The 17,322-nt window shown below is 39.4% G+C and overlaps 1 protein-coding gene across 1 annotated transcript; it reads right to left on the bottom strand.

The window, feature by feature from the left end:
• Window positions 1–5,919: 5,919 nt before the first annotated feature.
• Window positions 5,920–16,802, bottom strand: LOC108416897 (basement membrane-specific heparan sulfate proteoglycan core protein-like). The gene is made up of 9 exons (XM_037536017.1): window positions 16,772–16,802; window positions 10,693–10,746; window positions 8,808–9,080; window positions 7,889–8,161; window positions 7,437–7,775; window positions 7,076–7,342; window positions 6,235–6,483; window positions 6,004–6,111; window positions 5,920–5,924 (listed from the first exon to the last, which is right to left on the bottom strand). Exons 1-9 carry the CDS (start codon window positions 16,800–16,802, stop codon window positions 5,920–5,922), a joined length of 1,599 nt encoding a protein of 532 aa, XP_037391914.1.
• Between the last annotated feature and the right edge of the window lie 520 nt (window positions 16,803–17,322).

The following is a 17,322-nucleotide window of genomic DNA, read 5'->3' as shown; positions in this document are numbered from 1 at the left end:
CTCTCCCAGGCCAACTTGGAGATGTAATCCTTCCAGCAGGTCCTAGGACGACCCCGAGGTCTCATCCTGGTTGCCGTGCCTGGTACACCCCCACCGGGAGGCGTCCAGGGGCCACCCGAATCAGATGCCTGAACCACCTCAGCTGGCTCCTCAAAGTCGATCATTGACCTCTGACCCAAGGAGCTCTGATACCATGCATACTAATGAACATCCTTGCGTTTGAACTTGGTGTTCATTATGGATAATCCATGACTGGCACAGAAGTCCAATAACAATTCACCATTCGGGTTTAGATCGGGCAGGCCATCCCAATCACGCCTCTCCAGGTCTCTCAGTCATTGCCAACATGAGCATTGAAGTCCACCATTAATACTATGGAGTCTGTAGGTGGGAGCCTTTTGAGAACCCTGCCCACTCGCTCCAAGAAGGCCCAATACTCTGACCTGTTGTTTGGTGCTTAAGCACACACAACAGTCAGAGTTTTCCTCTCTGCGATTTTAATTTGCATTGAGGCAACCCTCTTTTCCACCGGGACAAACTCCAACTGCACGGCCGCTAGCTGGGACTCGTGAGTATTCCCACTCCCGCCCAGCGCCTCTCACCCTGTGCAACCCATGAGTAGGAGAGGGACCCACCCCTATCAAGAAGTTTGGTTCCAGAGCCGACACTGTGGGTGACACTGTGACACTGTGAGCCCAGCTATATCTAGTTGGTTGCTCTCAACCTCCCGCACAAGCTCCGGCTCCTTACCCCCCAAGTGTGGTTACATTCCATGTGCCCAGAGCCAGTTTCTGCTGCAAGGGCCTAGGCCACCAAGGGCCCCCCTGCAATCTCCCGTTGCCTGTGATGTATTGCACTGCTCCCCCATGCTGGACCTTGCGGGTGATGGGCCCACATGGTCCCCACATGTTGCCTCTTCAGGCTGAGCCTGGCCGGGTTACGTGGGCCGCCCGACCACCAGGCAATCGCTGGGGAACACTACCCCCAGGCCTGGCTCCAGCGCTAGGTCCTGGTGACCCTATCCCAGACAGGGTACACAGTTTTCTGTGTCCAGTTTTCATGGTGAGCACATGGTGGTTTCATTTGAAATAAACATTTTGCCTAAATTGTATTAAAGTCCCCATTTTCATGTATTTTTTTTCTTGAGGTCCACTGATGACTTCCAACATATCAAAAACAGTCTAAAATAATTTTTACATGACCACTTATGAATTCAACCCTCAGAATTCAACAGGCTGTCGTTTTATAGTATCTTTAAAACTGAAATATGTAAATGAGCTCTGTTCTAGTTAACCTAGTTGCTAGTTGTTATCCTAGTTATAACCTAGTTGCTGGCTTCCCATTCAAAAATGATGAACTTGCACGCGAAAAGTACTTTTGGCCAAAGTGTGGTGTGATAGTGCCAAGTGTGGCCCAGAACCGTCTGCTATCTGGGATGTTATGTCAGGAGTTTGAATAAAATTGAAAGTAACGTTACCTTTTCTTTAGTATTTGTGGTACTGTATATTTTAGAAATGCAACACAGTAACACTATAATAACACTTATTATATGACTGTGACTGCAATCAGCTCCATATGTTGAATTTTGAAGCCTGTATTCAGTTTCAACCAATAGAAACAAACAGATAATCTGCTGATTATCTTTGCTAATATATTATCTGCTGATATAATGCTTTGGTGCAACCTGGTGGAAAATAATTGAAATTGCAGTGCTACTGTAACGCGCATGAATCAGCTCAGCAGCATCCATCAAAAAAACAACCACCATGGCATGTTTAATAAGAGAAAACACTGCGTTATTATTAATGTACAACATATCAAATCACTTTTCTCTAAAAAAAAAACAAGACCGTTTGAAACCTACAGTGAGAGTGTGAGCCTAAAGGTTTAAATCATGTTAAGAGAAATCTCATCACTGCACACAAATTCCCAGGTTTCTGCAGAGCTACAAGGTGTAGAATTTTCACTGTTCAGTTTTATTGAACATTAATTAACAGCATAATATTTCTGTTTTCTATGCTGGGCTGTTAATTAGGTTAATTACAGTAACACATTCATAATATTGAATGAAGTTTGAATTAAAACACTTTTTAAGGTTTCTTTCTCTGACGTTCTTTACTTTTCTGTGGGAGGAATAGATTTTACAAAACACACTTCTTGTTTGAAATCTCACATTTATGTGTTTTTAGTTTATGGCAGAAAAACTAAAGCTAATAAATGAGAGTTAGTGCTTTAAAATGACTGAAAACAGTCACTGGCTGCGCTTTATTGGCTGATGTCTCAGTCAGGTTCGGCGGTGACGTCACACACCGTACCATATAAACAGCTCTCACTTCCATATTTGGCCATTTAGGTGTTTAGAGCGTCGCTATATGAGCAGTGAATGAGAAACAGCACTAACTGTAAGTTCTTTATCGTTCATTCACTTATAATATCCATCCATCCATCCATCCATCCATCCATCCATCCATCCATCCATCCATCCATCCATTTTCTAAGATGCTTCTCCGTTAGGGTCGCAGAGGGGGGGGGTGCTGGAGCCTATTCACTTATAATAATGATAATAATAATAATAATAATACAGTAATTTTATTATTATTAATATTGTTGTTGTTGTTGTTATTTTAAGTAATTTCGAAGGTGAAATGAAACTCCACACCCTGCACATGCAGTTTTCCTTCATTTGGGGTAAAGTGGAGAACAGAGAACAATTACAAGAGGCCAAAATCTGTCAGTTCTACTAGTGAAGGATGTGAAAGATTAATAGATTAACAGTAAATGATTAACTAACAAATAAAAAACTGACTGATCCGTTTAAAAAACACATTCATGTAATTTAATGTCCAGTTTCATTCAGGCTGAGGATCATGTTTAAATTGTCCACATGAGGGCGCAATAGGCAACTGGTTCTGATAACATTTAAAAAAGAAGATTCTTCAAAGGTTCTCTAGTAGCAGGAATGGCTCTGTTTAGAACCATGAGTTCTGTACAGAATGTCTTAGTAAGTCATTCAGAAAATCTGCGTCTGACGTCGGTGTTTAAAGCCCATCTGTGGCTCCATCCACAGTAAAATCCGAGTGTCCCGGCTCACAGCTTTCCTCACAGATTCTCCAGAGAATCCTGAATGAGAGGGTAAACTACAGACTAACTAAATCTCTTAGTCCATCAATAATTACATATTCCTTCCCTGCGTGAATGAGGAGAAGAAGAATTCAACTATTGCTTGGAGGAGGAAGAATTTTTAAATTAATTTTAAATTAAATTATTTTAATTATTTTTAATATAATATATTATAAATATATTACATAAAGATCCTTTTATATCCACTCATGACAGCATCACCTGTTAACTGTTGAGCTGTGGAAAATTTCAAAACAGGTATTTTTGATCTTTCCACAAACTTCCCAGTCTTACATTATGCAGCCCAACGTTGGGATGTGCTGCAGGCATCAAATTTGGAAACATATATTTACAACCCCACTTCCAAAAAAGTTGCTGTGTAAAATGTAAATGAGTGTAAATAAAAACAGAATGCATGATTAAATCTCATAGACCCATATTTCACTCACAGTAGAGCATAGAACACATATCAGATGGTGAAAGTGAGACATTTTACCATTTCAGAAAAACTTTAACTCATTTAGAACTTCATGGCTGCAACGCATCTCAGAACAGTTGGGACAGGGCCATGTCTACCACCGTGAAGCATCCCCTCTTCCTTTGACAACAGTCTGTAAATGTATGGGAAGTGAGGACACCAAGTGTTGGAGTTTTATTAGAGGAATGTTGTCCTGTTCTTGTCTGATGTGGGACTGAAGCTGCTCAACAGTCCTCTTTGTCAGATTTCTCTTTTCTTGATCTGGCAAATGTTTTCTATTGGTGAAAAGTCTGGACTGCAGGCAGGTCAGTTCAGCGCCCAGACTCTTCCTTTGTGAAGCCATGCTGTAGTAATGGATGCAGTATGTAGTTTATCATTGTCTTGCTGAAATATAGAACGCCTTTCCTGAAAGAGACGTTGTCTGGAAGGAAGCTCATGTTGCCAAAACATCTATATTTCATTCAGCATTAATGCTGCCTTCACAGATGTGCACATCACCCATGCCATGTGCACTAATGCTCCCCCAAACCATCAACTTTTTTCAGATGCCTTGTTGCCATCAAGTTCTAAATGAGTTGTTTTCCATGAATTTGTCAAATGTCTCACCTTCAACATCTGATCTGCTCTACGGTCTATTGTGAGTAAAATACGAGTCTATGAGATTTGTAAATCATCACAAACTGTTTCTATTCACACTTATTTACATTTTACACAGCATCACAACTTTTTAAAAATTGGGTTTGTACAAAAAATTCACTGCAGTATTTATATTTAAGAAAATATTTTATCTCTTCTTTCTGCTATTCTCATTGAAATGCTATAGAAGTTTACAAATCACTGCTTTGTTTATACTTGCATTTTACCTGCTGTCCCAACTCTTTAGGAATTGGGTTTGTATCACAGCAGTGGTGAAACGCTGATGGTGAGCTGGAGTGCAGCCAGAACTTTCACAGAGGAGAACAAAGTGTCTTTTTCTGTTTCAAGACTTTCATCTTTTGACCAAACCTTAACATTAAAATCAGAGTTTTATCATTGCAGAGTTTAAATACAACAATTTTTAAAAATGCATTAAAATTACAGACGAGTATTTTCCAGTTCCCAGAATTCATTAGGACTCCTCTGAAGGCCTAGAAGGTTTCACTGATGAATCAATTCAGCCAGATAAAACATCAAAGCAGTGTTTTCTTTCATGAACACTAAACTTTATTATAATTGTAATTTAACTGCATTAAAAAAGAACCACAGTTAGTTTACAATAAATGAATGAGGTTCAACACAAGAAGGAGAACATTAAAACATATGACCACATAGCACTGTGTCACCATTAGATCATGAATATGAGGAAAAGATAAAAGACCAGAAGATAAAACTGAAAAAGCAGATTAGAACGCATTCAGCATTAAAACCCATGACAATGGAAAATATATAATAATACCAAAACAAAACCAAAGAAAATAAAAAAATAATTAAAATCCATCACACAGTATAAAAATAATTACAATATTTTCCTGCTTTATTTTATTTTGATACTTTTAAAATATGTTTAATATTTATATAAACACTTAGTTTAAATGGAAAATGGACAAGTCTTTTATATTGTAGAGTAAAAGCATAACATTTTGCAGGGATGAAGGACCATAAAAAGAGACAGAGGATTTACATTTTAATGCATGAGAGATTTTTTTCTTCTTCTAAAAATAATTCTGACAGTCTAAATGTATTCAGGTCCTTTTCTGTCTTCACTCCTTAAAACCCAAACCAGGAGTTCCTGTAGAAGCAAATCTTGTTTTAATTTATGGATTATATCTACAATGAGAGAGTCTCATCTCTGTTAATGAAGTTTTTTCACACTGCTATAGATGTAAACAACACAGTAAATAACTAATAACAACTGAAGTTTGATAAACTGTAAAAGAATAATACTGTGACAGCGCCCCCTGCTGTGAGGTCTCAGCTCTGCAGTTTCAGTTTCCATTTCTTAAAGTTTTAGCCTTTAGAACATTAATCCTCCACACAAACAGTCACACATTCAACTCTCCTCATTATTCAGCACCATCACGGCAGCATTTTATTTGATAAATGTAATGAACATTAACTAAGAAGGATGAGCAGAAGTTAGCATTTCAGTTGCCCTGAAGTATTTAGGAAATGATGTCTATGTAAAGCACTTCTTAGTCTTTTCTTATTAGTCTCTAATCAGTGTAACTCTAATATACAAACCTGGCATTCAGCACTCAAGATGTTTCAGCTTCCATCATTGCTTATGTTCTGCTCTGCTCATCAGGTTTAGCTGTGAAAAACGTAATGATGAACAATCCACATTAGTCTTTTATCAGATTTTATATAGCAGCAAAAAACAAACACTACTAACACTTTGAAGAAACACAAAAAGACTGAGTTTTTACCTCGAGCTCTGTAGTATTTGACCCCCAGCACGATGGTCACCAGCAAATATGGAGAGACTGCCATTAAACTACTGAGCAGACTGAGCGCTGAGACTGGAGCTCCTGAACCTGACAAACATGATACACACACACAGTATAATCACTGTAATGTAGAATAGAAATGGCTGCTGAGGGCATTCTTATTAAAATCTAAATTATAATGATTAGATATTTTCTGTTAAAGCAGCAGACCTCTGACTGAGAGCCAGCTCTGTGGTGACTCTCCTCTCTCTGGGTGTTTACAGTGGTAGAGACCTTCATCTGACTTTGAGACAGTACGGATGATCATCTCTCCTGTCGTCTGGGTCTGGAGCAGTGATCCATCTTTATAGAAATCAGCTGTGAGGTTTGAGGGCTTTGTGGAGCGAAATAAACAGCGGAGAGTCAGAGAATCTCCCTCAGACACAGGATGGACAGGAATGTCCAGAATCACATCACCATCTGTAGGAGAGAGAAAGTGATACAGAGTGAAGTAACAACTTCTTAGGCTAAAAGAGTTTTTAAAGAAGCAGTGAAAACTGATGCAACATCACCAATTAGGTATTTTATTATGGAGTTCATTAATAAGTGCATTTCAAATTGACCCATTACTCTGTATTGATTGTGCACATAACAATTTTTGGAATTTCTTAGACTGAAAATTGCTTAAACAAAGTTACAAGTCAAATAACACTTTGATTAGTTTGCTCTGTGAGTTTGTGTTCTTGAGTAAAAAGATGTTTTCAGTCTGGAAAGCTAAAGCTAAGCTAGTGGATAACCAGTGATACTTAATGATGTATAACTCACAAATTAAAATCCTAATTAATTTTAGTTATTGCTCAATAAATTAGTAATGAGCAGCCAGCAACCAGCTACTGGCTTGTTAAGACATAATAAAGGCATTTGACAAGCATTAAAACGAATGCTACACTGAAGTGTTTCTAGTAAGAAAAGTATTTAAATTTAAGTAATTAATTCAGCATTAAATAGCTTTAGAAATACAGTAGCCCTCTTTATTGAACCCCTGTTATTGGTAAGAGTAACAGAGACTGACTGTGCACTGTGATGTTGAGAGGATCACTTCCTCCTCCAGACTCAGACTGACACCAGTAAACTCCAGTGAGGGATGTGTGGAGGGAGCTGATGCTGCATGTAGATCCTGTAACTGATGAACAATCTGACACCTCCCCACTGTGTGTGTATCGCCTCACTCTCCATCCAGTAGAGTCACTCTGTCCCTCACAGCTCAGTGAGAGAGAGCCAGCACTAAAGTGTTGAGTTCTGCTGGGACTGATGATCAGAGAGGCTGGAGGAGATGAACCTGAACATGCACACAAGATACACATGGAGCATGATGCTGGATATGTTCTTAAGTGTAAGTATATATATAAAAATTCACTTCTATATTTCCTCACCAGTGATCCACAGTGTCTGCGCAGTGCTGTACTGTGTCTGATAGGCTGGTTCTCCTCTCTCTGCTCTACACACATAAACTCCTGTGAGATTTAGAGCAGCAGGACTGAGAGTGTAGGAGCCTCCAACTTCTCTTCTGCTGTCTGACAGGAGCTCTACATGATACAGAACTTTGTCATGAACGTCTCTTATTTGCTCTAAGCCTTGTCTGTAGAGAGCAGCTCTGTACCAGCTGAATGTCCAGCCTGTAGAGGAGCCTGTAACCTCACAGCTTAGAGTCACTGACTCTCCTTCAGTCAGCCAGCTCTGTGCAGACACACTCAATACTGCCTGAGCTACATCTGACAGAGAGAACATGGAGAATATCATAGACTAAATCAAGTTTCTACACAGTGATGAGATCATTACATACAGTAGAATTAATGAGAATATTAAAACAAACCCACAGACTCACCAGACACAGTCAGGGTAACAGCATCACTGATCTCTGAGCTCTGAAAGTCATGTGTTCTGTCTCTTCTGCTGGTGTATTTACCACCGTTAGACTCTGTAACAGAGCTGACTGTGAACTCCTGTGTTCTTCTGTTTGAGGACAGACGGTCATCTTTATACCAGCGGTAAGTCCACTCAGTGTCTCCTCCTGCCTGCATGTCACATCTCAGAGTGACCGTCTCTCCTTTAAACACCTGCTTATCAGGCTTTATGGACACCACAGCTTTAGTGCTGCCTGTAAGTAAATCACAGTTCAACACTGTTATTAAAATGAGAGCCGAAGTTTTGAGATTAAAATTTTAATTTTGCTCATCATTTAATAGACAGTACTGTGCAAAGGTCAGAGATCATGCTTTACTTCTTTATTAAGTTTGATCTGTTGTAAGTGGATAAACTATTTTAGTCATAATAACTTTGTGCTTAATATAAATTACAAAGAGGCAAATCTACTGTGTGAAACTTTGACCAAATAACCAGTTATCATACAGTTCCTGGCTGTTCCTCCTATTAAAGTTCATCATGAACAGACATTTTGGGGGCATTAAAAATGCTCCTGGGGGACCATGCCTCCCCACATCAGGCTTAGCCCCCCCATCCATAAACGTCTAGTGAACCTCCTGCTGAGGGGGTTGCATGATGAATTAAATTTGTTTGAACTTCTTGTTTTTATGAAGCCTTTAATCCACCAACCCAAATCTGCACTGATCCTCCACAAAAACTGCAAACTTTCTTCTTTTTTGTTCATGTTTTTATCAGTAACAGCTTTTTGACTCTTACACACTTTCAGACATTAAGGAAGGATGTCTAGAAACATTTGTACAGATCTGAAGCAAAGAACCCTCAGACTATAAAATTTCACTGAGTGAAAATCTCCTACTCACCAGTAACGTTTACCCAGAGTGCATCACTGTAGTGTGTGTAGTAGACTGGGTTTCCTCTGCCAGCTCTGCACCAGTACTGACCTCCATCAGAGAGACGAACTGAGCTGATGGTGTAGACGTTGGTGATGGTCTCCTTCTCAGAGCTCTGTGTGTGTTTGGACCAGTAAAACGTCCATCCAGCAGACTGATGGAGTTTACAGTACAGAGTCACTGTGTTTCCTGTCAGTGCAGCTCCTTCAGGGTTTGAGGTGATTGTAGGTTTGACTTTTACTGCTGATGAAGAACAAAGTTCAGCTGATAGAATTTAGACTTTCAGCTTCATGTTATTTAGAGATGGAACTTTCTCGTTGGTTTAATGTTTAAGGTAAAACAGATAGTTGAGTTACTCATGATGAGACACATGAGAATAAACGTCTCCATCAAGACTGAAATGTTTCTAATGCAACAAATTTATCATCATAATTTGGAAAATGTAATTTATTAAGGTCATCCACACATGGTACCTTCACACTTCTGTTTCAGTCATCATTACAGAGGAAACAGTGTGAAGATCAAAAGAAAAGTGTTATTAGGCCAAGAAATTATGGAAAAGTGTAACTGAGGAACAGATAATGCCTGACAAACGTGTCCTAATGATCTGGATGTTGGTGTCGTTTTTATATCATTCATGAAGCTTACATTACATTACATTTATCTGACGCTCTTATCCAGAGCGACTTACAATTTGATCATTGTACACAGGTAGGCCAAGGTGGTGTTAGGAGTCTTGCCCAAGGACGCTTATTGGTATAGTGTAGGGTGCTTACCCTGGTCACGGATTGAACCCCAGTCTACAGTGTAGAAGGCAGAGGAGTTACCCACTACACTAACCAACCACAACAAACAATATTGTTTTGAAATATCTGTCCAATCCTGTTCCATTGCCTATATAGGATTTTTTAAGTGAATACCTGCTGATACTGGTATGATTTCCGATATTCCTAGTTTTTAAGGCTAGGCTTACATAATGTAACCTGCTATGTTGGAAAATACGGTATGTTTAAGAGTTTTGTTCAATTTCAGTGAAGCTGAAAAGGTTTTGGCTTAAACACTGTGGGAGATTCACTCACAGCTCAGTGTTAAAACCATTAACAGACAGAATTATGCTGAACCTGATCCAGATTACTGTATTTGCTAAAAATCACTTTAATATGACGTTTGAGGAGAAAGACGGTTATAAAGCAATATGAAGGTCAGTTAACTAACTGGACAGATTGTGATAACTCGGCTGCTGACAGTTATTAATTAAACAGGACTGTTCAGTGCTCACATTCATCATTAAAATATTGTGTGTAAAGATAAATATTAAAGCACACTAACAGGCCATTCTTTGTACTGCTTCTTTAAAGACCCCTGAAAGACCTCCTGTAAAAATACTGAACTACTGAAATTTCTAGTCTGTTATAAAGCAGCCTGAGCTGAAAGTTTGATGGACATAGAAACAATAATAAAGGGAGATGAGACTTTTGCAGTTGGTTAATTAGTGCAGACCATGAGAAGATCTTTTATCATGATTTTCTAAATGATCTGTAACTGTCAAGTGAAAAGCTAGAAAACTCAGGAATGTGTGGACGTTTCTGTTTTTTCCAGTGCAGAAAAATGACCAACTTGTAGAACTGCTTTATTTCTGTTTTATGGTTTTGACTGGAGACTAAATAATGAAGGGTGGTCTCTGACTTTGGCTCAGCACTGTACATAAACTCATTAAGGCTTCTGAGAAACTTTATATAATAAAGAGAAAATTGCTGACATGTTTAGTTCAGGATGATGTTTTTATAGTTGCAAAGCACGTCTACACTTTAAACTCTTAATGATAGAAATACAGTGAGAAAGTCGCCACACTCACCTGATACAGTCAGTGTAACAGCTGCACTGGTGTGTGTGTAGATCCGGCCTGTTGACTGTGTTCCCTTACAGGTATAATCACCTGCATGAGTCTGATCAACATTAGAGATTTCATATTTCTTCCTTTGAGCATCTCTGAGAAGATTATTATTCTTATACCATTCATAATTCCAGTCATCTCCACTTTCTATTCCACATGTCAGAGTGACTCTCTCTCTGATGAACACATGACCAGCTGGCTGGACGTTCACTGTAGCTTTTGGTTTCTCTGTTCAAAGTCAACAAATGTTTAAGCGTCATTCTACTGAACTGATTCAGTGCTGAAAATCCAATTTTGACCTGGACTTCAGACTAAAATTCTTTTGCTTTAAGTGAAATTATACTTTAATTATATTTTCTTTATCAGAACAAAGAATTTCAGGCTGTTTTATCAGTGACAAAATGTTTATGACAGTATTGTAGATTTGCTTAAAATGTAAAGTGTGCAACAAATAAAATTGATTATTATTATTATCATTATTGAAATTCTACCAAATCTTTGCTGTAGTGACAATTTTAACCAATTCTAAGCATCAGTCAGAAATGCTAGCTGGTACATGACTATCAAACATATCTTCTGAGTCAACCACAAAGGTAATTAAAAACTTATTTGAAGAAAATGTGTGTTTCAGTAATGACAGTTCTTAATGTTACACACTGATTTCAGGCTTTGGGACACATTTTCTGCTCTCTCTATGTGGCCATGAGGGACAGAGATGCAGCCTCACATCCTGCTCTGAAACGTAAGAGTGTGCCTAAAATAAATCTGCACCTCTGGACTAAAACTGTGTTTCTGTAGTGACCTGAAAACCAGGCAAACCATTTTCAACTTGTTTTCATTTTAAAATAAATCAAAGTATCTTTTAAATGAAAAATATAGATTTTACATATTTAATTTAAATAGATCATAACAATCAATGTAAATACATAAGGTTTAAAAACATTTTCTACTTTGGTAGAATGGTCCATATATACTCTGAAGATTCATGAAATTATTTTAAAATAACATTAAATATGGTGGGACCACCCTTCCTGGATCAGGGGTCTTGCCATGGCAGAGAAGCTTGTGTGATCTAGGGATATTCTAGGGATATGCTAGGCATGGATTGTTTATAACGAACACCAAGTTCAAACACAAGGATGTTCATAAGTGTACGTTATACCAGAGCTCCTTGACTCAAAGGTCAGTGATTGTCTTTGGAATTTCATCTGACTTGGGACCAATGTTCTGGATGCTCAGGTGAAGAGAGGTGCTGAGCTGTCAACCATTACCATCTGGTGGTGAGTCAGGTCAGATGGCAGGGAAGACCACATAGGCCCAAGCAAATAGTGAGGGTGTGCTGTGAATGACTGGCAGAGGCTCCTATTCGGAAAGATCTGGGAGAGCTTTTCTCGTGTTCCAGAAGAGGTAGGAGACAGGGAGTCTGAACTGAACCTCTTCAAATCTATCATTATGGAAGCCGCCAGGCATCGCTGCAACCAAAAGCTTGCTGTTGCCTGTCAAACCACCTCAGGAAACAGGTTGGTCTGTGGATCAGCACCTCCAAATCCAAGTCCATGGTCTAAGCACCCCAGATGGTGCAGTTGAAGTATCTCTGGGTTTTATACGTCAGTGATGGGAAGAGAAATTCTGAGATCAACCACAGGCTGGGACAGGTGGCAGCAGTAAAGCGGTCACTGTACTGGACTGCAGTGGTGGAGAGGGAGGTGAGCCAAAATGCAAAGCTCTCTGTTTACCAGTCAGCCTACATCCCAGCCCTCACCTATGAGCTGTGGGTAATGACCAAAAGAATGAGATCACAAATACAAACGGCAGACATTTGCTTTCTTTGCAGGGTGGTGGGCTACACTCTGCTTGATAGGGTCAGAAGCTCAGTCATCCGGGAGGAGTTTAGAGTAGAGCCGCTACTCCTCCAAACTGAGAGGAGTCAGTTGTGGTGGCACCTGATCAGGATGCCGCCTGGATGCCTCCCCGTGGGGGTTTACCAGGCATGGCCTACTGGGACAAGACTGTTGGACAAGAGTATATCTCCGAGTTTGTGGGGGACGGGGTCGTCTGTGATTCTCTGTTATACTAACTACATTTTAAAATCATGTCATTTGTCTACAAGGAAATAAGAAAACAGGACATACCTACTACTGTAATCTTGACAAGATCACTGAATGGTGTAAAATCGTTTCCCCTGTGTGCTGCACATATGAACTCTGCTCCACCTTCTTTAGGCAGTGTTTCAGTGATCGTGGTCAGATACTGTTGTAAAACAACAGAGTTTTTCTGCCATATAATCCTCCATCCAGTAGACTGTGGCAGCTCACAGCTCAGAGTAACTGTGTCTGGGCTCTGAGGCTCCACCCTCAGTTTGGGCTTTTCTGTTGATGTGAAATGATGAAGTCAGCAGAGCTGCTTTAGTCTTTATAATATAAGAAGTAGTTTATCATCCTAATCACATGATTGGAGACTAATGAGTTTAATGTTTCCAGGTTCTATGAATGTTCTGTGAATGAATGTTTCTGTTCAGTCAGACTGAATCCTTTTATGTCTTTGATCTATTATGCATTGACAACTTTAGCTTCAATTAGAAATTGCCTTTGTTTTGAATGTAAACGTTTCTCTTATCACTCGTTCTTTTGCTATTTGTCTATGTTTGTCTACAGGGCCCTAACCAGGATTGAGATTTAGTGAGGTTCATACTGAAGATATGTGATCTACTTCACACACTGAGTAAACCACACTGTCAGATATGTGCAGAACAGAAGGGCTGTTTTCACAACTTCACTACTGCTTTATGTACCTTTCTCATTAGTTTGTTTCCTTTCAGTCTTTCATAAACTGCTTTTACTCATTCATAGTAACTTTTGATGTGTCAGGTTTTAGTTTGAATGAGTCTAAGCTGATTTTATATAGCTTATGTTAACCTGCCGTAGTGTCTGGTGGGTGCAGTAAATCTAGGAAGCATTTCCACAAAGTAGAAACATCACAGAGCTGCTTCTACATCATAACTGAAGCTACATGAATAAAAAAGCTAAAAAAAGTACCAATATCAAGACCTCAGTGTTCTCATAGCTAGTTGTTATATTACTTGTGTATTAAATGTGAAGAATAAGAAGTGCATGCAGGTGTACATGAGAGCTAATGAACTAATCCAGTAGATCTTCATGTAATGATTCACCTTGAGTTTGTCCACAGTGGACGAGCACATCCAGCACTAAAGTAGGAGAGAAACAGTGAACATGCTGCATTATGGTGAAGTATAAACTCCTATTACACACACACACACACACACACACACACGCACGCCCGCACACACACACACACACACACACACACGCACACACACCTACACACGCAAAGACACACACACTCACACACACACGCAAAGACACACACATGTACACGCACGCAAAGACACACACACACACACACATGCACGCAAAGACACACAGACGCACACACACACACACACACACACACACACACACATGCAAAGACACACACACACACACACACAGACACACATTCTAATTTTTTACCTTAAACTGGGCATGAATGATGCTCAACTTAACGCTGGGCAAAATATAACACAGTTTCTTATGTAGTGATACAGACTCTGCAGTCTGCAGAGACAGTGAAGAACAGTGAAGAACTTAAAGCTGTCAGACACCACCTAAAGACTGGTGTCAGCGCTACAAAACACAAGTACACCACACAAATTGTAGTCTTCTTTGATGGCAGCTCAGATTCCCAAGACTTATGGCACAGAATCCAAGAAATCACTTTAAGAACAAAGTCAGTAAGTCAGTGACCACAGAAACCTCCCTCCCTGCTGACCTGAAGACTTTCTACTCCTGTTCTATCACTGCTTGGGCTCGGCTAACCACCATGCCCTGCCCCACTCCACAGAGCCAGCACACTAGCTGTAGATAAGGTGAGGAGAGCACAGATGAGGGTCTCAACTTGGAAGGCAGTAGGCCCAAATAGTATTCCATGTCTGGTCCTGAAAGTGTGTGCCAGCCAGCTGACACCTTTTTCCCTGGTACAGTGCAACATTCCTGCCTACTTTAAAGCCACAAACATCATCCTGCTCCCAAAGAAGCACATCACCTCTTGCATGAATGACTACAGTGAACAAACTTTGGACGATACTAAACCCTGATTCCAAAAAAGTTGAGACATTGTGCAAAATGTAAATAAAAACAGAAAGCAATGATGTACAAATCACTTAAACCCTGTATTTAATCAGAAATAGTACAAGACCACATTTCAAACATTAAAACTGAGAAATTTTTATCTTCTTGATAAATATGCCCAATTTGAACTCCAACGTTCTAGGTAATTATTTAGGTTAACATGATATAAGTTTCAAGGCACTCTGGTTAAATTACTCTGCAATGTTCTAGAACCTCTTGACACCGTAAGTTTGAACTCTTGTCTTGGCGTAAGGTGGACTCTATTCTTAAGACCAGCCGAGTGCAGAGCCTCCATCTGATGTAACTGGAAATGTTTTTTTCTGTCATTACTGAATATTAACAGAACCTTTAAACAGAATAAAACAGACCGTTTTAAATAACATCTGTTTGCTGCTGGTTGAGGATCTAATTGAACTTTCCATGATGGATTAACTGTGTCTTATTTGTTTGCTGATGCTCATTGTTTACTAAATTCCCAGATCAGGTCGGAATGTTGTTGTTACTGTTTTCATTTGATAATGAAATTATTATTCAGTGATAACTGATGATGAGGTTATTTTTTGTGTCTTCTCAAAAATGTATTCAAAATCACCACCTAAAATCAATAGGACATAAACCAAACAACATAAATCCATTTTTATTATTAAATAAAACATTTTTGATCTGTCCAGTTAAGCCGGCACAGAAAGGGTCAATTACATTCTCAACTGCCAACGGACAGATTTTATTTAAACATGAAGAACAAAAGTCTGAAATAAACTTACGGCAACCACTAATGCTATGACTTCTAGTAATAATAATAATAATAATAATACATTACTATTATTATTAGCAGTAGTAGTAGTAGTAGTACTATTACTAGTAGTATTGTAGTATAATAAATACATTATTGTAGTATAATAAATACATATAACATGTGATAAACATTTTAGATTTGTTTAATTTTTTCTTAATTTTTTTTAATTAATTCAGATGCACTGTATCTGCTACTGTGTGATGAATGAATCAGGCTAATGACAGACCCAAGAGCTGCTACTGTGAGACCCCTGATGTAGATAAAGGACTGTTTACTCTCTTTGAAGTTTTTGTTGATATTCAATAATGACAGATAAAAAGTTCAGTTTCTAATTACTTAGATTTCTTAGTCCACCTCAATTCGATATCACACCATTATTAGCTCTGTATTGTGCTTCCTATAACAGGTAATACTGGTCTTGAGGAGTCGAGAGGCAGCAGCTCAATAGAAGACCAATCAGACTCATTGATCCTTGTGTTCTTGTAAATTTAAGGTTAATAAAAACAGCATGTAACTAAACACAGGCTGGGAGAAGGAGAGAAAGAAGCTGAAGGACACTGAAAGATCTGATGAAGCAGGTCTGATAAAGGTTAGTGCATGCCCACCTAACCAAATGGCCATTTCTGATCAGTTTTCTGCTGTTGCTGCTCTGAAAGTTCATGATGAACAGACATTTACAGGTCACTGAGTTCACATGCAGTAGAACACAAAGCATCAGCCTCACATGGTACCATGAGGTGCAGTGTATACACTACACACTGAAACATCCTCCTGGGGGAGCCCCCCAAACTCACTAGCAAAGGCTTAGCCCCCCCATCCATAAACCTCCAGTGACACCCCTGTATACTGGATAAGATACTCATATGGACTCCATGGCATTCATCCTGAATAAGAATTCTAATGGAGATCCTTGGGCTACTCAAATAAAAATATTACACACAATACACTATCCTCCAAAAACAAGACTTCATTTCTCAAATCTATACTGAAAAGCAGAAGAGTCTATATACACATCTTAAAAAGAGAAAGATATCTTATGAAGAGAATCTTTACTCACAGAGCATCAGGGAGAGCAGACTGAGCTCCATGCTGCCCCAGTAATGACTGACTGAACAAGGACCTGAACTCCTCCTCTTTACTCATAGACCACACACGAGAGAGAGAGAGAGAGAGAGAGAGAGAGAGAGAGAGAGAGAGAGAGAGAGAGAGAGAGAGAGAGAGAGAGAGAGAGAGAGAGGGAGAGAGAGAGAGAAACAGAGAGAGAGAAAGAGAGAAACACAGAGAGAGAGAGAGAGAGAGAGAGAGAGAGTGAGGGAGAGAAACACAGAGAGAGAGAGAGAGAGAGAGGGAGAGAGGGAGAGAGAAAGAGAGAAAGACAGAGAGAGAGGGAGAGAAACACACACAGAGAGAGAGAGAGAGAGGGTAAGAGGGAGAGAGAAAAATAGAGAGAGAAACAGAGAGAGAGAGAGGGAGAGAGAGGGAGAGAGAAAGAGAGAGAGAGAGAAAAACAGAGAGAGAGAGAGGGAGAGAGAGAGAGAGAGAGAGAGAGAAACAGAGAAACATAGAGAGAGAGGGTAAGAGGGAGAGAGAAAAATAGAGAGAGAGAGG

The sequence above is a fragment of the Pygocentrus nattereri genome, chromosome 29, assembly GCF_015220715.1.
Source record: "Pygocentrus nattereri isolate fPygNat1 chromosome 29, fPygNat1.pri, whole genome shotgun sequence".
Classification (NCBI taxonomy): Eukaryota; Metazoa; Chordata; class Actinopteri; order Characiformes; family Serrasalmidae; genus Pygocentrus; species Pygocentrus nattereri.
This window is presented reverse-complemented; position numbering and strand designations above follow the sequence as displayed.